Genomic DNA, 18,639 nt, shown 5'->3' with positions numbered 1-18,639 from the left:
GATAAGCTGATTCTAAAATGTATGTGAAACTAAAACTAAGGAACCAAGTCGGAAGACTCATTCTGCCTGATCTCGAGATGTATCGACACAGTGTGGCATTGGTGGAAAGACGGACGTCAGTCAAATGGAGCAGAGTCCACTGCCCAGAAATAGACTCACACGTAGAGCCAACCAGTATTCAACAGAAGGGCCACGATAATTCATTGGGGGAAAGAAAGGGTTATGTTTTCAAAACTGATGTGGGAAGGGGCGCCTGGGTGGCGCAGTCGGTTGAGCGTCCGACTTCAGCCAGGTCACGATCTCGCGGTCCGTGAGTTCGAGCCATGCGTCGGGCTCTGGGCTGATGGCTCGGAGCCTGGAGCCTGTTTCCGATTCTGTGTCTCCCTCTCTCTCTGCCCCAACCCCGTTCATGCTCTGTCTCTCTCTGTCCCAAAAATAAATAAACGTTGAAAAAAAAAAAAAAAACAAAACTGATGTGGGAACAACTAAATAGCCATATGGAAAAAATACTGAACCTTGATCTCCTGCCATACACAAAAGTTAACTTGAAAGAGAGAACAGAGCTAAATGTAAAAGCTCAAGACCACCACGTGTCTGGAAAACACAAGAGAGAAGCTTCCTGACCGAGGCAGAGATTTCTTAGGTTACATAAAGCACTGACCATAAAAGTAAGTTGGGCTTAATCAAAATGAAAAACTTTGGCTCTTTGAATGACATCCTTAAGAAAATAAAGAGGCAAGCACAAACAGGAGAAGATGTTGCAAATTTGTATCTGACCAGGACTTGTATTTAGAATATAGAAAGAACTCACAACTTAGCAAGAGACCAAACCTCCTTTATAAACAGGCAAAAGATTGGGACACGGCACAGAAGAGAAACAAATGGCCAGTACACATCTTTTTGTCTGCATGATGTAATTAGTCATAAAAAGAGATGCAAATCAAATCTTCAGTGTGATTCCCTACACACCTGTGATGGTGGCTAAAACTTTAAGACCCTGACAATATCAGACGTTAGCAGGAATGTGGAGCAGCCGGAACTGGCATACGTGGCCGAGGGGGCTGGTGAGAGGGTCTGGCCGGTCTGGAAGACAGTCCGGCCACACATTTACCGTACAGCCCAATAGTCTACTGTGGCATCATTGATCCAGGAGATGTGAGAGCATGCATCCACGCCAGGACTTGGGTTCAGATGCTCACAGCAGCTTTCTGTGTGAGAGCCCTGAAATGGAAATACCCTCCATGCCGATCGGATGAACGGATAAATGTGCCGTGTGAGGTCCAGATGATGGAAAAGTACCCCGCAGTAAGCCAGAATGAACCCAGATGCTCACCACAGCACGGATGTCACCACAGCACGGATGAATCCCAGAAACGTTACGCCGAGTGAAACAAGCCAGGCAAAAGGGTACAGACCGGGTGACTCCATTTATGGAAAAGCTTTCTATTAGCAATCCGTACCGATCGAAATCGGTTCAGAGGCTGCCTGTGGCCAGGCGGCGGGGGGGGGACCCGTGGAAACTCGAGTGTGCCAGAATATTCTTTATCGTAACTGTGGTGGTGCTGCTGAACTCGATGTATGCGTTTGTGAAAACTGCCCAACCGTGTGCGTGAAGGAGTTAATTTTTGTGGCGTAGAAGTTACACCCCAACACCGAATTGTGAACAGCGACGCTGTGATCTTCCGGCAGTTAGCGTCACACGCTTTTCGGTTTGGAGCAGGTGCTTAAGAGATCGCGTCGTCCACCCCGACGGATGGATGGGGGAGCAGGCCCAGAGACACACGGTGGCTTGACCGTTCTCGTTCTCGAATGCCCAGAACGCGAGACCAGCTTTTCTTACTTCCCTCTCTCGTTCTGGGCGGTAATCATGCCGTAGGGGGTTCCAGAAAACCCATGGCGCGTCCTTTCTTGCACCTCTGTCCTCTGCTTCCTGACACCCCCGGGACCTTTTCCTTTGAGAGGGGAGCCTTTGTTTGCATCATTGTCTGCAGCGTTCCGGTCGACAAGATGGCGCGCCGTGGCCGCGCACAAATACGTAGGCGGGGGTCCCGTCTGGATTTCAGGGCCAGGGTGGCCGGGGTGACTGAGCTTGGTGCCTGGGCTCCCGGACAGCCTGCGGCAGCCGGAGCTGTTCTGTTCTGTGGTCTCGGTGGTTGGGGCCCTGCCCTGCGGGGGCGGGGGGGGGGGGTGCGGGACGTGGGCGGCTCTGGGCGGGAGTCCTTGGTGAGCCTGCCCTTCCTTGTGTCTCCTAGGACTATGCCCAGGCAAGGTTCGATGCCTATTTCGACCAGAAGAGGAAGCTTGGGGTGTGAGTGTGGGAGGCGCCAGCGGCTTCATCCCTGGACCGCGCAGGGGCGGCCGAGCCAGAGGGGCCCTCGGTGCTCCGACTGCCGTACCTGCGGCACGAAGGCTCGGATGTCTCGCTGCCCAACACAGATGTGTATGATACGAAAGACTGTATTAAAACTGAGTAACATTTATTTCATATCTTGTTTACGATTTCACTAGGACTCTGCGATGAGATCGGGAAGCAGAAATATAGTACAATAGTGCAATATCTCAGAATCCTTTTAATCTAGGCAAGGCATCTTGTGTCCGGGGCCTGAAGTGTTCAGTCAGATATGGCAGACAGCAAGCGTGAACCGTGTTCCTGCGGGTACTTTTTTTGGTTAACGTTGGTTTTCTCAAGGATGTGAATTAACGGCTGTGAGCACGGCAGCCAGGCTCTCTGGGGTAGCGAACGATGTGTGTAGACGCCGCTCGCTCCCGAGGGTGGCCCGTCAGCCGGGCCGGACTGTGACGTCGCTCTGCGGCCCGGCCGCGAGTCTCCGAAGCTGCTCCTTCACCTTCTGGTCCACGTGGCGGATGCACGAGACCGCGGACGGCTCGGGAGGGGGGCGAGCCGTTGTCTGCGTCCCGTGACCGTAGCCCCCGGGGACCCGTCAGGCCGGCGCGTCGCCCCCTCACCGGGCGCTTCCCCCGCCCTGCTCTCCTCCGTAACTGAATGTGCTTCTCCAACCCCGGCTTCGGGGCGGGCAGGCGGCTGTGGCCCACGCAGAGCCCACGGCCGGCCGGGGAGCAGTGTGGGGTCCTGGGGACACACACACGCCTCCCGGCCGCCTCCCCGTGGAAAGCGGGGCTGGCCCGAACGTCTGCAGCTTTGCTTTTCTCTTCCTCCTCTGCCTCTGCTCGGGGATCCTGTGACCGGGCTGGCTGCCCTGGCATCGTCCTGCCCGGGGGCTCCCTCTGCTGGGGGCCGTGGGGCGCCGGAGGCCCGGCTTTGGCCCTCGGCCAGGTGCCCCCGCCCTCGCTGCCCCCCCCCCCCCCCCCCCCCGCCGTGTCCCGACGGGTCATTCTGGTGGGAAAGAGCAGCCAGTATACGGAATGTGGGGGCGTGGATGGGATGATTTTCTTTTACTCTGAACTCTTATTTGAATTGTTATTTTGTGCACACGTTTCTGCTACCAGAGATTGTACTATACAAACAATAAAAGCATACAAACCGCTCCTCACTGTCACCCTTGTCAGGCGTGTCCTAAGTGTCAGGCAAGGCTCCCAATGCACCCCCATCCCCGTAAAGACCCCTGGAAGGATGTAGAAACTGGAAGCAATGGTGTATCCCGGAGGAAACTGAACGGTTGCTTGGCCAAGGCAGGAGGGACATTTCCCGCTATTCACCCTTCTAGACATTTAAAATTTTAACCAGGTGAATGTGTTTTGGTATCTGAGCAATAAACGGTCCCTCACGCCTGCGTAAACTCTCACCCAGAGCAATGCTCCCCCCCCCTTCCTGTGCCCACCCAGGCTCTGCCCTGTGGCCCCGCCAGCCACGCCCTCCCCACCGTGTCTGGGGACTCCGAGCAGGGCAGTCCTGGACCCAGGGGACGGGCTCCTCCCAGCAGCTGGCCAGATGAGCGCCAGGCCACCCGGCTTGCTGTGCCCAGGGCCTCGCTGGCCTCAAAGCGGCCTTTGTTCCCGGGGCCTCCTGCCGGAAGGACCACTTTGCAGCTCTTCGGCCCGAGCAAGCAAGGCCTCTGAGAAGCACTGGTGCTGCCTTCTAGCCGGTGGGGGGGACCCAGGCCAGAAAGACATGTGAAATGCCATCATCCACCCCACCAGCCGGAGGATGGCCTCAGGGGAACAGGACCGGTCACCCAGGGAGGGATGGGAGAGACCACAACCTCCCCTGAAGGGGCGGTGGGGCCTGGAGGCCAGTTCAGCCTCACCCGCGGGGCCCTGGACAGCCTCAGCCCTTCTCTGCAGGACGGTGGCATGTGTATGTATGTGATCACTGCCCCGTGTGGAATGCGTGCGTGCGTGTGTGTGTGTCCTCGCTTTGGACCATCGTGAGTGCCTGGGGTGGGGCTGGCACCAGGGCGTGGAAGTATTGGCCCATCTGTGCCAGACATCACCCTTCATGCCCAGAGTATCCGGAACGTTCTCTTACAGCCAGTTTGCGCATCCCGTGGATGAGGAGCTCACTCCCTACCAGCTCAGCCTGGTAAGACATTCGGAACTAGAATGTGCTGGAAACATCTCTCCTGGGTCCTAGTTCTGCCCCTACTTCACCCCAAGGCTCTGGGATTACTGCACATGTGCCGTGGGGCCTCCCCCCAACTTCTCAAGGCTCTAGATCCCACACCAGGGCCTCCCACCCCGCCGTACCCTGCACCAACCTCAGCTGCAAAGGAGGGGACGAGGGACACGAGCATAAAGCAGGGTGCGGGGCCCACAACACCGGGAGTCCCGTGGGGGTGGGACCGGCGCATGCCCAGAGCCCGGGCCTGCCTGCCCAGCCCCCCGCACCGCAGACAGGACTGACACGCAGTTCCCAGTCCTACATCTTTATTTCTTGTCTCCGGAGCTAAGGGCAGGGACCGGGGTGCGGCCACAGACAGACACTAGCCCTCCTCTGAAGCGAAGGTGAAGGGGCTCAGCTTGTAGCCAGTGCCTGAGTAGAACTTGTTCTGAAACTCCACCCTGGGGGTGAGCAGGGGAGAGCCGGTGAGGGGAAGGCCCTGGCCCTCGCGCTGCGCCCCCCCACCCCCCACCCCGGGCCGGCCAGGCGGGCCGCTCACCAGTGCAGCCGCAGCGCGTGCAGGAAGGCCGAGAGCCCCTCCATCACCAGCAGGATAGCCACGGTCAACACGGCGAAGGCGGCGAAGATGGGGACCAGTGCCACGGCTGCCACGCCCAACTTGCGGCCCAGGCCCAGGCCCGAGCGCATCACCATGGCCCACAGGACCTCGGACAGCTCTGGGGGGTCGGGGAGGCAGCAGTGGAGGCCAGGGCCAAGGGGGTCCCCGCCCAGCCCCCCGCGGCAGCCCGCCTTCCTGTGGAGCCGGTGGGGGATCTCCTCCAACATCCTCCCTTTATAGAGGGGACGCCGAGGCCCGGAGAAGTGACCCGCCCAGGCCACCCAGCCAGCAGCTCTGAGCGTCAGAGGCAGCCAGGACTCGAGCCGCGGCCGGCCAGCCCTCCCGCCGCGACCGGGTCACTCACGGGCGTGGGCCAAGCTCAAGGCCCAGAGGCGCAGGTAAGAGGCCGTGTTGGAGATGCAGCCCAGGCAGAACTCGATGGTGTGGATGGCCTGGTGCATCAACACCTCGGACAGGACAAACTGAGGGGCGGGCAGCTGTGAGGGGCGGGCCGGGCGGCGGCCGGCACCCCACACGCACACCCGGGGAGACCACACCCACCTCGGCCTCCTCTCCGTCCTCCGGGCACCCCGCTTTCTCCTCATCAGGGCCCCAGCCGGCCACGGATGCATCGGAGGAGTCCAGAATCCCGGACTTGTCCTCATCCTGGGGGTGGGGAGCAGGTGGCATGAGCAGGGACGGGGCCCGGGCCACCGCCGCCGCCCGCTCGCAGCCCCTCGGGGGCCGAGAGGAGGCCGGGGTGGGGTCAAACCTCCCGGCAACCCCCCCCCGCCCCCCCGCCCCCCCTACCGGCTGTCGGCCAGCGGGCCCCCTCTGCGAGCGGCTGCGGTGCCGCCAGTGCAGGAACAGCGGGGTGCCGAGCAGCAGGACGGGCACCATGACCAGGGCCAGGATCACCAGTGCTGACTGCACCGCTTCCTGCGGGGGAGGGGGTCCCAGTTACCGGCCCTCTCTGAGCCGCGCCGCCGCGCACCCAGCCCGGGCCCAGAGAGCCTGCGGCCGGCCCCTCCCCCGGGGACGTGGCTCCACAAGGAGTCCTCGGAGGGGGGAAGCTTCCAGCACCCACTGCGCCGGCCCTCCTTCCACCTCCCCGGCTCCCCGGCGGAGGGAGGTCTGACTCGCGTCCCCGATTCTCAGATGAGGCTCCGAGTGGCCCCGTGGTGGGTGTGGGCCGGCACCCCCGCGCCTGCGCACCTGCCCGTGGAAGAGGGGCTGGTTGGTGGGGCTGTGGGAGAAGAGGAACATGTTGATGAAGTGGATGAGGATGCTGGGGGCCGAGGCAGCCCTGGCGGCGTAATCTTGCAGCCACTTGTAGACGATGAGGAAGACCAGGTAGCCGAAGAGCCCCAGCAGGAAGACCAGCTCCGGCAGGGTCTCTAGGAGCAGCCGGTGCCACTGGCCGAAGTGCCTGCGCCGGGAGAAGGGCGGGGTCGCCGGGTCACCCACCGGGCCGCCCCGGCCCCGCCTGCCCCGGTGTCCCCCGGAGCCCGGGCCCTCACACGTGGTTGAAGACTCCCAGGACCACCCCGAAGGTCATGTGGGTGACCCCTAGGATGACGGACATCTTCATCTTGAAGGAGTTGAGGAAGCTCAGGTGGTTGACGGCCAGGCTCCAGATCTGGGGTGGCAGGAGGGACGGGTGTCACGCGGGGGGGGGGGGGGGCGGCTCCCCGCCCGAGTCCCTCAGCAGCCCGTCTGCCCCTGTGGGGCCTTGGCACGTCTGTGGCCCACCTGCCCGCTGTGGGGCAGCAGAGGGGAATGGCCCGGACCCCAGCTCTTCCTAGCTAGGGGACACAGCCTGTGATCTCCTGTGCCTCTGCTTCCTCATCTGTGAAATGGGGACGGTGCTGACGGGGTTGTCTAAGTATCCCATCACATCACATCAAGGGCACGGAACGGTGCCCGGCGCAGCAGGCCAAGGACAAGCCGAGGGCCGCCCTCACTACCATACGCTTCTCCGCTTTCTGAAGCGAGGGGGGCCCCCTCGTCCTTCCGGAACCCCGCACCTCCTGTACCCGGCGGCAGGCCCGGCACTCGGGAGGGGCTCGGCGAGCACGGCTGAAGGGCGGGGGCGGGGGGTTAGGGTTAACGTCAGGGTCAAGGTTGGGTCAGGGTTAGCGGAGGAGCCCCGGCCCGGCCCTCCCACCTGCCCCCCCCCCCCCCCCCGTGGCAAGTGGCAGGGACTCACGGGGTCGATGCCGAAGGGGTAGGGTCCCAGGAAGACGCCGCTGACGTTGGGGTCCAGGGCGAGCAGCGGGTGCTGGGCCAGGAACGCGTCACTGTGGCAACAGAACGGGGTGGTCGGGGGCTGCGGGGGGCGGGGGGCGGGGGGGGGGCTGTGGTGCCGCGGCCCGGCCTCACCTCCAGTCCGACTGGGTGGCCATGGCCGCCACGCTCCAGCCGGAGGAGAAGATGGCAGTGGCGCGGCTGAAGCACTCGTTGTAAATGAAGCCGGTGTAGACGGAGAACAGGCCCATGAGCAGGAGCAGGTAGCGGCCGCTGAAGAAGGTCTGCCAGATCTGGGGATGGGGGGGGGGCGCCGTGAGGGACCGCCCCGGGCCCCCAACCCACCCGGCCCCCCCGGGCCGGCCCTCACCTCGTTCTGCGCCGACTTCACGGCCGGCTGGTTCTCCGTGAGCACCATGGCCAAGGCGAAGAGGAACATGAGCAGCCCGTGGCCCACGTCGCCGAACATTACGGCAAAGAGGAAGGGGAAGGTGATGATGGTGTAGGGTGCTGCGGGCAGAGGGGCCAGGCGGTCAGCCGGGACCCCCAGGGACAGGCCCCGGGACCCCAGGAAACGTGGACGGGTGTTGGCGAGGCAGGGGCGCCAGGCCGTGTGTCTGCGTTCCAGAGCCCTGGCTGTGTGACGGTGGGCTAGTGACTTAACCTCTCTGAACCTCCGTTCCGACATCTATAAACTGGAGGTTCAATACTGCTGCTTCGTAGAGCTGCTGCCCATGAATTTATCAGGGCAGTACTGGTGGGCCGCAGCACTCGATGTAAACCGGGTCCTGCTGCTGTTAAAAGAGCTACAAGCATACACGCGGAAAGAACAGAGAGCCCGGTGGCAGTCCTGACCCACACGTGGCAAGTTCCGGAAGGCCCAGCTGGTCGCTTAACCTCTGACGTCTCACTCTCCCTTCAGCGAAATGGGAAAAACCCCTAACGGGCGTTACGAGGACCACAACGCACATCCCTGTGAGGAGTTGAGTCATGTCCCTTCCAAAACAATACACTGGAGTCCTAACCCCCAGTCCCTCAGAAAGTGGCCTTAATTTGGAGGTAGGGTCTCTACAGACGTGATCAAGGGAAAAGGAGATCAGCAGAACAGGCCCTACCCCGCTAGGAACGGCGTCCCGATAAAAGGGGGGAAACTTGGGGCGCCTGGGTGGCTCAGCCGGCCAAGCGTCCGACTCTGGATTTCGGCTCAAGTCATGATCTCGCGGTTTGTGAGTTTGAGCCCCGCGTCCGGCTCTGTGCTGACAGCGTGGAGTCTGCCTGGGATCCTCTCCCCCCCCCCCTTCCCTGCTCATGCTCACGCTCTCTTTCAAAATAGACTTTAAAAATTGGGGGGGGGGGGGATTCGGACACAGACGCATTCCCTGGGAGAGTGCCGCTTAAACGTGAGGGTGGCCGTCTCCAAGCCAAGCACAGAAGTCGGCCTGGAACGGAGTCTCCGTCAGAAGGAAGCGGCCCTGCGGACACGGGGATCTCGGACTTCCAGCCTCTGGACTGGGAGACGAGAAATACCCGTGGTTTAAGCCCCCACCTGTGTGCTTTGCTGCACCAGCCCTGGCGGACTGATACCCCCAAAGTGACTGCTCCGAGAGCTGGGGGCATTTTGTCAACTGGCCGCCTGGTGGTCAGGCTGCCCTAGCTGGACTGGCATCTGCCAACACGGAGGAGCTGTGAGCACGCGAGACGGGAGGGGCCCAGGTCGAGCTCCAGGATGCTGACCCCGCGGGACGGCAGGTCCCAAAGGACTGCATGCGGCCCTGATCACCGTTCACTCGATGGTTCCATTCTCACGTCCTGCCTGGGCCACCTCGGGGGGTCCCAGCACCCTGCCTCTAGCCCCCTGGGTGAGGCAGGACCCTTCCTTGGCCAACTACTAAGTCCTCTCGAAAAACGGGCCCCACCGTGGTTCACCTCCTACACCCATTCTTTGGGCTCAGAGACCCACCGTGGTCCCCACCCGGTGACACGGGGGCCGCTGGGCCACTGGCTACACTGCAGCTAGCCTGCTGCAGGGAGAGCCGTGTCTGGAGGGAGAAGAACCAGGCAGGTGACAGACCAGGTGCCCCAGGAGTGCAGAGGGGGCTGGGGAGGGAGGAGAGCCAGCCCCCTATGGCCCCCCTGACTCCCCAGCCCTCAGTTTTCCCCCCTGCCCCTGCGGTCCCTGACTGGTTTCTCCCAGGAGCACCTCTCTTTAATTGAGTCCCCACCTCAGGGTGTGCTCCTGGGAGAGCCCGACGGCCCCCAATTCACGCTTCTCACAAACACGGTGCGGCCTAAAAGCGCATCAGTGGGCCGGCTAACTCTGACCTCAAGGACTGCTGCCCTGCGATGTGATGACGGGGCAGCCTTCCCAGCACCGCTCTGAGGGCCGAACTATGCGTCCCATTTTACAGATGTGGAAACTGAGGCTCAGAGAAACGACGAAATGTGCCAAGTTAAGTGGGACCTCAAACCTGAACTGTTTCTACGGCAAAACCTGTTCTTTGCACAGCCCCGCGCTGAACCCCTCATAAGACTCGCTAGGGGGTTTGCTGGGGATAAACACAAAGTTCCCACGCGGCCTCCCCTTGCCCCCCACCCCCACCCCCACCCCGGAATGCTGGGAGCTTGCTTCTCAAGAGGGCGGGACGGGCCCAGTGGGGAGACACCACGGGGCTCCATGGCTCTCACCGGGATTGACCTCCTGGTAGCGACCCACGCCGTAGGCGTCCACGATGCCTTGGAAGCTGGCCGTGAAGCAGTTGGTGCGGATGAGCGTGGGGGGCATGTCCCGGCAGGGGATGCGGTGAACCACGGCACTCACCCCTGCCTCGCTCTGGGGCCCCGGGTGGACACACACAGGGATGAGACGGAGGGCGGGGACCTTCAGGGACCCTTTGACACGCCCAGCCAGACCCGGCTAGAGAGGCGGGGCTCCCTGGGCGGGCGCCTGGGGGACCGCTCCTCCCCTCTGTGAGAGAGGACGACCAGCCCCACTGCCCCAACCGCGGGAGATCCGGGGAGAGCCTGAGATGAGCTGACCCGGGAGAGGGAGCCCCATCGCTACACGTGAGAGCCGACGGGGCGCCAGCAGACGGCCGTGACACCCATTTCACGGAGGCGTAGCCCGAGGCTCCCTCCCGACGGCCCAGGATCCCCCGAGCCAGGGCCTGTGGAGCTGGCCTCCAGGGTGCTCTGGCCCGTCCCAGGGCTTCTACGACCTCGGGATGGCCGAAGCCATCAGGGCAGCCCCCCCGGAGGAAGGGGGGGGGGCCTGGCCAAGGCACGGCACGGGGAACAGGCACCTGCCTGGCAGAGGGGGAGGAGGGAGACCCGCCGCACTCACCGAGCTGTCCTGCAGCGCCTGCTGTAGGGTGGGCAGGTCGCGCGCGGCACACCAGCCCTCGGCGATGAGGCACTTGTGCGTGGCGCTCACGCTGCACTGGTTGAGGGCCAGGTACACGGCCTTCATCTTGCGGATCTGCACCTGCCAGGGCGGCAGCAGCTGCTGCACGCGGGCCAGCACCTGGCTCAGGAAGCGCTCCGTCTCCCCCAGGACCTGCGGCCGGCGCGGGGTGGGGGTTAGGAGGAGCAGGGGTGCGGCGGTGCGGGGCGTCCGGCCCGGCCCCCGGCGCCCACCTCCTGCAGCTCGTGGCTCTGCTGCTGCACCTGCTGCAGGGCCGCGAGGCGGCCCTCCTCGTGCTCCGCGTACGGAAAGATGTGGCAGTGGAAGCTGGCAGGGAGGAGGGGTGACGTGAGGGGAGCCCCGGGGGGCTCCGGCTGGGCAGAGGCGGAGTAACGGGGCAGAGCGGGGGACAGGGTGGTGACAGGCAGGGGCCCGGGCACAAGCGCGGCGGGCGCCCAGCCCCCCCCCCCCCCATCTCACCAGTCCGTGATCTTGCGGATCTTCTGCCCTATCTGCTCGCCCCAGTAGGAGATGAGGAAGGTCATCCACGTCGAAGGCTCGCCCTGCGGGAGGGGGGCCCACTGTACCTGCGGTCCTGGCCCCGCCCGGGACGCACCCCCAGCCCGGGCCTCCCCGGCCCTCACCGTCACGGGGTCCTCTAGCTGTTGTTCTGTCTCCCGGAAGCTGGCGATAAGGAAGCCACGACAGGCCCTCCAGAGCAGGCGTTCGAGGGCGGCGGCCTTGGAGGGCTCCACGGCACCTGCCACAAAGCTGCCGGGCCGGCCGGGCTGGGCGGGGGCCGCCCCAGCTTCCCCCTACCTAGCCCCGGCCAGGCCCCCTGTTCAGGACAGTCTGCCAGGCACGGGTGCCCTGCTCCCAGGGAGAAGGCCGGAGCCTCCCCACCCCGGCAGGGCCCAGAAGAGGAGAACCCGGCGCGCCTGGGTGGCTCAGTCGGTTGGGCATCCGACTTTGGCTCAGGTCGTGATCTCACGGTTCGTGAGTTCGAGCCCCGCGTCGGGCTCTGTGCCGACAGCTCGGAGCCTGGAGCCTGCTTCGGATTTGGTGCCTCCCTCTGTCTCTGTCCCTCCCCTGCTCGTGCTCTGTCTCTCAAAAATAAATAAACATTTAAAAAAAAAAGAGAGAAGAACCCGCCCCGAGCCAGGGAAATTCTGGGCCAGAAGGAGGAGGCCGGGGGGGGGGGGGGGGGCAATCTGAGGGTGGGCGAGGAGAGCACCGGACAAAGAGTCAGTCAGGACCTCCGGCTGAGAAGCTTGAAGCACCCCCTACTCACTTGACTCTCAGGTCCTGGTGCGGGCCCCCGGGGGGCTGGAGCAGGGGGATCCTTTCCGAGGGCCCATCGGCGTGGGCGGCTGCCAACTGGGAGCCGAGAGGCACCGTGAGCCCCGCGACCGGACGGGGGCCTGGCACCCCCAGCCCCACGCGAGCCTCCCCGCCTCCCCGGGCTGGAGCTGACCGGCGGGCTGTGGCCCTGGCCCAGCACGGCAGCGTGCAGCCGCAGCTGGTGCAGCTGGACCTGCAGGGACTGCTGGTTGCCCCGCACGTCCCGGAGCTCCTGCGCCAGGCGGTCCGTCTCCTCCTGGATGCGCAGCAGGTCCCGGGGCGGGGGCGCGGGCAGCCTCCCCTCCGGCCGGGACAGCACCTGCCCGGCCCGCCGCACCTCCTCCTGCAGGAACACTGGGTGCGGAGGGTCGGGCGTCAGGGGAGGCCGTCCGGGGGCCAACACCGGCTAGTGGCCACCGTTAGCCGAGGGCTGCCCGATGTCTAGGGGGTCCCGAATGCCGCCCCAAACTCCGCCGGCCACCAGCTAATCGATTCACTGGATCCGAGACCCCCAGAAAAACCCCAGGCCAAGCCTGTATCTCCTCCCAAGCTTGTGTGGACCGCTCCAGTGCCCTGGCCACGGCCCGCGCCCAGGGCCTGGGCCCCACAGCGGTGGTCCAGGGCAGGGGTCCCTCTTGTCCGGGTTAGAGAAGCAGCAGCTCCTTGGGGCACCTGCTCCTGGATACTGGCCTCTGCCCACCCCAGTCCATCTGTAGCAAAGAAAGCTCTGTCTGAGCCCCTCCCCTGCTTAGAAACCATGGTGGCTCCCAGCAGCCACTGGATGAATTCCTAGGCCCTCACGCGGTATTCGAGGTCTCTTCCAAGCAAGCCCCATTGTCAAGAATGCCCCCACAGACCCCAGCTGCCCTCTCCTGGCTCTGCAGGGCCTGGCCTGGACCTCTCTTCTCTGCCTTCCACCTGGGGCACCAGGACTCTTCCTTTCAGCCCAAGCTCGACTGGCACCTCCCCCAGGAAGCCTGCCTGGGATGTGGGCCTGGGGCCAACTCACAGAAGGTTTTCTCCAACTCTTCGCAGCGTCGCACATCCCCCACGAAGCGTCTCTGGAAGGCGCTCACCGAGGCATTGAGCTGTGGTTGCCGCACAGAGGCGTCAGTTTTCTGGGGAGGGGGCCGGGGAGGTCCCCACCCAAGGGCCCAGGCTTGGCTCTCTACAGGCCATGGCTGCCTCCCCCTCCCCCCACCAAAAGGTGTGAGGACACCATGAACCTCCAGATGCCCGGCTGGAGACGGACCAGGCTCTGCGTGCCCCGGGGACGGTGTGACGGGGCCCAGGAGGCGAGATGGCCTCAGCCGTGCGTAAGGCTGGCCTTTCAGGGAGCAGAGGACCTACGGCAGAGGCTGCTGGGATTCAGGCACAGCCAGGGGCCGTGTGGGGGTGGCGGCGCACCATCTAGGATGCCTAAGGACAAGCCCCGCCCCCACGCGCGTCCGGCCCCACTCACGTCTCTGAACTCCACGAGACCCAGCTCGCCAAGCTGGCTCACGCAGGTATAGGCAGCGGAGGTGGGCAGGAAGAGTTGCACCAGCACGACCTCCTCGCTCCGGAACATGGAGCCCATGGTCCTGTGGGACGGGCAGGGGGTGAGGGCTCAGTCGGCGGGGACCACAGACGGCTCCCCTTCGAGTAGGGATTCCGTCCGCCGCGGCTCAATCCATGGAAGGTCCCGCTACCAACCCCATCTGACAGACGGGGAGACTGAGGCCTGGGGAGCCTCAAAGGGGTGCTGCGGTCACACAGGAAGTAAGCGTGCAACTGGGAGCCTGAGCCACAGCCCGACCTCACTCCAGCTCTTTCCCAGCGGGCTCTGCCCTGTCCCGGACACCCACCCCTGACCGCTGGTGGCACCGGCTCTTCTCACACTTGCCCTCTGCTCCCACTGTCCCTCTTCTGTGGCCTGCCCTCACCTGGGATCCTGATCACCCTCGGCGCCCCAGGCCAAGGGTCACCTCCGGCAGCCGGCCTCCTAAGTGCCATGGCCCTTGCTGGCCATGAGCCCTTGTCCTTCTACACCAGGGAGCGCCCATCCGTGACCCAGACACCCAGCACTGAGGTTGGGCCTGTCCCCAGGGGCAGCTGGAGCCCTGCTCCCTCCCTGAGGTGTCTGGGTGTGTGCTGAGGGGGTGGGGTCTCCACCGGCTCCCCTCACTGAGGCCCGAGATGCCTGGCGGCAGACATGCCCCTGAGGCCCGGACTGCTTGGCAGCTGCTGTCTACACTGGGGCGGAACAGCCTCCCAGGTGTCGAAATCCACAAAATGAAACTGGAAACTGACACGGGCAGGAAGGGCCCGCCGGGGCCCTGCCCAAATGCCGAGGGAGGAGGCCCCGCAGATGCCCTGGCCCACAAGCCAGGACTCCATGGCCCCTGCTCTGGGGGCCCAGGGCCAGCCACTTCCCCTCTGTGGGACTCAGTCTCCTTAGCTCTCAAACTGTGGGGGAAGGGGTCAGACACGAGTGAGGTCCCCAACTGAGAGGGTGACCAATTGGCACCAAAGGCCCTGCCGGCTGTCTGGGCCGGTTGGGGCCAGCCCAGCTGGTCACTTCTGCCCCCCGGGGCCTGGGTTACTTCAGTCTAACGAGGGAATGCAGCCCCGGCCCCAGCCTGGAAGAGGAGAAAAGGCTGAGAGGCAGCCCGAGGCCGCAGAAGCATTGGGCCCTGGACAGGGAAGGGTGGGCAGGAGGGGCTGGGTTCCATCCCCAGAAGGCCAGGGACCAGGGTTCAGAGCCCTGCCCAAACTGTGACTGGCTGTGTGACCTTGGGGGAGTCTCTCACCCTCTCTGGACTTTCACTTCCTCTTTGGGTAAATGGGACTTGGCCAGCCCCAGGAGAGACAGGACCTGGGTAGAGAGTAAAAATGAGAGTTTACCCACACTACCTCTAAGCCTAACGGCAATCCTGGGGGGAGAGGACCCTGTAGGCCTGTTTTACAGACGGGTCAATGCCCTTGGAGAGTTGAGGTCTGGGATCAGGTGGTCAGCAGGTGGCCGAGCCAGGCAGGAGCCCGGCCCTGGGGCTGCGGGTCTGGAAGTCCCAGTGCACAATATGTGCTCAGAGGAAATATGTGTTCTCTGCCCTGAGCACCCTGAAAGGCTGGAGGGTTGTAGGGAACCAGGTCTGGGGATCCAAGGGTCCAGCGGCCCCACGCTGCACCCTTCACTCACAGGGCCTCACCCTCGGCAATTCCCTTGGCGACAAGGACAAGCTGGGTGGGCCCGGTGTGTAGGGAGCTGGTCAGACCCCTCCCTCACATTTTAGGACTCCACTGGCTCACCCCTTCCCCCCATCCTCCCTGGCCCCTACCCAGGCCAGGGGCCACCCCAGTCCCTTTGATGGAGCAAATGAAGTTTCCTCAGTTCTGTGGCCTTCAGGGTCCAGACTGCAGCCCTCTCCTCACTCTATGTCCCCTCCTTCTGGTCCCTCAGGGACTGAGGCCAAGGCCAACTCCAGGAACCCCCAGATCTCTCCTCTAAACCCCTGACCCAGGGATGAAAGCTGGACTGGAGGGGAGGGCCTGAGGCCTCTTCTATTCCAGACCAGTAGGCTCTGGAGCTGGAGTGACCCTATTTGCCTCTAGCTCTCCCTCTTTGTAGTTGGGTGGGCCTTAATTTCCTCATCTGTAGAATGGGTCCCGCCCTCCGAGGAAGATGCCACAGAGAAAGCTCTGAGCGCCACCAGCGCGCCACCAGGCCCAGCGGAGTTGGGCTCAGTAGTTAGTGGCTGTTAACTCCCCATCTTCCTCTTCCTCTTCTCTTTCCCCCTCCTCCTCCTGGCCACTGTGGCCCCCACCAAGGCCTGGCACCCGGCGGGCGGCGGGCGGGCCGGCAGACTGAGTCTCATCCACTGATCCAGCTGGGTGGGGGTTCCAAGATCCCCTTCCGGGCGCAGGGCGAAGCGAGGGTGGCAGACGGGGCTGCGGGCTCTGCAGACCCCTGCCGGGGCACTCACCCCCGGGCCAGCAGCACGCGGCGCCCCTCGGCTCTGCGCTCCGCTCCCGGCACTGCGCTCCCCGCCGCGGCGCCCACGCAACTCACTTTCCCCGGCGGGCGGGGCCGCGAGGGGCGGGACCACGGAAGCCCCGCCCCGCCCCGTCCGGGCCCCGCAGTCCCCACCCGGAGTCCCGCGAGCCGCTGGGAGGGTCGCCGGGCTCCGGCTGCGACCCCGCCCGCCCTAACTTCCTGGGGGACCATTGGAGGAGTGTGCCGAGGGGCCCAGAGACCAGAGCGCGGACACAGAGCGGCGCCGACCGCGCACGCCTACGTGGCCCGGGGTGCGGCGGCCGGGGTAGGGCATGGGACGCCCCCCCCCCCCCCACCTAGAGGCCTATGGCTGAAGGGACCCCAACACGCTGAGGTCTGGGCTCCAAGAGCCGTGTGTCCCCCGCACGCTCCCTCACCTCCGGGACCGCCGCCGCCTCTTATGAGAGCACAGTTGCACCGGATCCTTCCACCTTCCTGCCTCTGACCACCCCGGGTAGGGACCTAAGCTCCAGGCCCAGTGCTCTGTGCCCTTGGGTAGGTGCTCACCCTCTCTGGGCCTTTTTCCTCAATGGCAACAGGACATGGAGGGCCAGGCCACTCAGGGCTGGGCACCCAATGTTAGCTGTCGCTCCCCCCCCCCTCCCCCCCGCTGCAGCTGGGGGCGCCCTGGAGACTTTGGTCCTGCCCCAGCACCCCTGAGCTGAGGTTCACACCTGCCCAGCTGCCTGCACTTTGGACGGGCCAGGACCATACCCACCGGGGACAGGAGGTGCAAGGGGCCCCTCAACTCTAGTGATCCTTGAATCCCACATGGCAAGGTCCTCTGAGGGGTGGAGTGGTGGGCAGATGGAGCCCCAGAGCTGGGGGTGGAAAGTACGGCCAAGGTCAGTGTCCTCTGAAAAGCGGGGGCCCCCATCCTGGGGCACTGTAGGTCTATTTCCAGGGTGGGGAGGACCCCTCAACACAACCAAACAGCACCAATGGGGGCCTCAGGTCAATACCTCCTGGTGCAGGGGAGACCAGGACCCCACTGTTACAAAATGGCATTAGAGGTGCTGCACACACACACACGTGCGCGCGTGCAGTTTCTGACAAGTCAGAAGGGGGAAGAATCCAGTCAGGAGCTGGATAGCCTGACTCATTTTTAATTTTTTAATTTTTTTTTTTAATTAGAGAGAGAACGCAAGAGCGGGAGAGGGAGGGCAGAGACAGAATCTCAAGCAGGCTTCACCCTCAACACGGAGCCTGACACAGGGCTCGACCCCGTGACCTCGGGATCGCATCCTGAGCTGAAATCAAGAGTTGGACGCTCAATCCACTGAGCCACCCAGGCGCCCCCTGATCCATTTTTAGAAGTGTTCTGTTTCTCTGTGTACAAATATAGGCTCCATGACAATTATCTAATGCTGGTTCTACCTGGGAAAAGTGAAATTAGAGGTGATTTAGGAGTTTTAAGCCTGCCTCATTATTGCAGAGCTCGGCATCCCACAGCCACCGGGGCTGGCCGGGGGCTAGGCACACAGACACTTCCCGGGGGCCGGTCTTCCCTTCCAGGCCTGCACTCACTCCTCAGCTCTGCACCTTGTTCCTTAGGCTGTGGGGGCCCAAGCAGGTCCTGGGCCACCTCAGCACCAGATGGCCCAGCTAGCAGCAGTGAGGAGAAAAAGGGGTGTCCTGGGGAATGAGTTGGGGAAAGGCTGGGGTTCTTTGCTACAGGCCTTCTCAGAGCCTTGAACGTGGTCACACGCGGTGCCTATCACAGAAAGAGGGCACTTGGGGCATTTCCCGCACTGACTGGTTCACAGAACATCCTCCTCTCCCTTCTTTCCGTGAAACATCATGGGTGGTTAGTGTTTTGTAAAAAGTACTTTTGGAAATGACGGAGAAGGGGGACTCAGATCTCCGACCGAGTTAGTTTTCATCAGACGCATGCTGTGTGATTCTGAGCCGGTCACTTCACCTCTCTGAGCTGTTTGCTCACAGCTGAGAATATACTGAAGTCCCTCCGCAGGCCCTGGCACTGAGTTCGAGGGAGCCGTCTCTGACGATTCTGTCCACACGGGGCTAGCGTGTGGCCCCACAGGGAAACCACGCCGCTGCCGGGATTGCGAAGCCGGAAGTTCTGAGCAAGCAGAAGCCAAGCCGGCAGCCTGGCCTGGGGAACTTGGGGAGGAAAGGGGATGTGGCTGGAGATGAGACAAGGCCAGCTCAGACGCAGCGGGGTCTGTGTCACCTCCTTGTGACAGTTACCCACCACCCCCAGCAGGCCTCTCCCTGCCCCCAGGGAGGACAACGCCCTGGCCTGAGTTTCTGGGGTTGATTGTACTTCTGCCTGAGGCTCTGGCAGGCTCCATATCCGTAGGGTGGAGTCGTGGGAGGCCCTCGGGCAAGGGCAGGTCCAGCCCCGACCCTGTGGGCACCCAGGATTACGGGAATAGCAGACCCCAGGCCGAGCCTAGAGGCATCGCCCAGAAGACGGGTGTGCAGCAGGGCCGCTCTGGGCTGACAGCCACAGG

General features: G+C 63.5%; 2 protein-coding genes and 1 long non-coding RNA gene across 17 annotated transcripts in view; 2 read left to right on the top strand and 1 right to left on the bottom strand.

Annotated features, from left to right (window-relative positions):
• The window catches only part of CHKA (choline kinase alpha), a 63,880-nt gene extending 60,362 nt beyond the window's left edge, over positions 1–3,518 (top strand). For 7 of the 13 annotated variants that reach the window (XM_023240151.2, XM_045039643.1, XM_045039645.1 and 4 more), the window contains one exon: positions 2,253–2,485. In XM_023240151.2, coding sequence (XP_023095919.2) covers positions 2,253–2,312 — 60 coding nt within the window. In that variant the 3' untranslated portion in view covers positions 2,313–2,485. Of the gene's footprint in view, positions 1–2,252 lie in introns of all 13 variants that reach the window. The other 6 variants (XM_023240152.2, XM_023240146.2, XM_023240150.2 and 3 more) reach the window with 2 other exon arrangements.
• A 1,310-nt stretch (positions 3,519–4,828) lies between these two features.
• Positions 4,829–16,215, bottom strand: TCIRG1 (T cell immune regulator 1, ATPase H+ transporting V0 subunit a3). 3 transcript variants are annotated; one of them, XM_023240142.2, is made up of 21 exons: positions 16,092–16,170; positions 14,919–14,983; positions 13,589–13,709; positions 13,136–13,214; positions 12,260–12,480; positions 12,077–12,162; positions 11,430–11,556; positions 11,266–11,348; positions 11,019–11,112; positions 10,726–10,938; positions 10,071–10,215; positions 7,756–7,895; positions 7,521–7,678; positions 7,348–7,438; positions 6,659–6,777; positions 6,354–6,567; positions 5,949–6,077; positions 5,700–5,804; positions 5,503–5,620; positions 5,079–5,256; positions 4,829–4,980 (listed from the first exon to the last, which is right to left on the bottom strand). In XM_023240142.2, the coding sequence occupies exons 3-21, from the start codon at positions 13,703–13,705 to the stop codon at positions 4,902–4,904; spliced, it is 2,496 nt and encodes an 831-aa protein (XP_023095910.1). In that variant the 5' UTR covers positions 13,706–13,709; positions 14,919–14,983; positions 16,092–16,170; the 3' UTR covers positions 4,829–4,901. The 3 variants fall into 3 exon arrangements, with proteins under 3 accessions (XP_023095910.1, XP_023095909.1, XP_044895560.1); XM_023240141.2 differs by lacking the exon at positions 14,919–14,983 and having other exon boundaries at positions 16,092–16,215; XM_045039625.1 differs by lacking the exons at positions 14,919–14,983; positions 16,092–16,170 and adding an exon at positions 14,052–14,496.
• Positions 14,499–17,527, top strand: LOC123380661. Its single transcript, XR_006586729.1, has 2 exons — positions 14,499–16,657; positions 17,301–17,527. It is a non-coding gene; the product is annotated as an uncharacterized LOC123380661 (long non-coding RNA).
• Positions 17,528–18,639: the final 1,112 nt, after the last annotated feature.

The sequence above is a fragment of the Felis catus genome, chromosome D1, assembly GCF_018350175.1.
Source record: "Felis catus isolate Fca126 chromosome D1, F.catus_Fca126_mat1.0, whole genome shotgun sequence".
Lineage (NCBI taxonomy): Eukaryota > Metazoa > Chordata > Mammalia > Carnivora > Felidae > Felis > Felis catus.
The sequence above is the reverse complement of the archived record's forward strand: the minus strand, read 5'-3'. Positions and strand labels throughout refer to the sequence as shown.

What these genes read in the sequence shown, in the direction of transcription:
- TCIRG1 (XM_023240141.2), bottom strand. Translation starts at nt 13,705, where the DNA reads ATGGGCTCCATGTTCCGGAGCGAGGAGGTCGTGCTGGTGCAACTCTTC. An exon ending in AGAGTTGGAGAAAACCTTCT is followed by an intron (nt 12,481 to 13,135) that starts GTGAGTTGGCCC and finishes CTCCGCACCCAG; the next exon opens with TGTTCCTGCAGGAGGAGGTG. An exon ending in GCCAGGGCCACAGCCCGCCG is followed by an intron (nt 12,163 to 12,259) that starts GTCAGCTCCAGC and finishes CTCGGCTCCCAG; the next exon opens with TTGGCAGCCGCCCACGCCGA.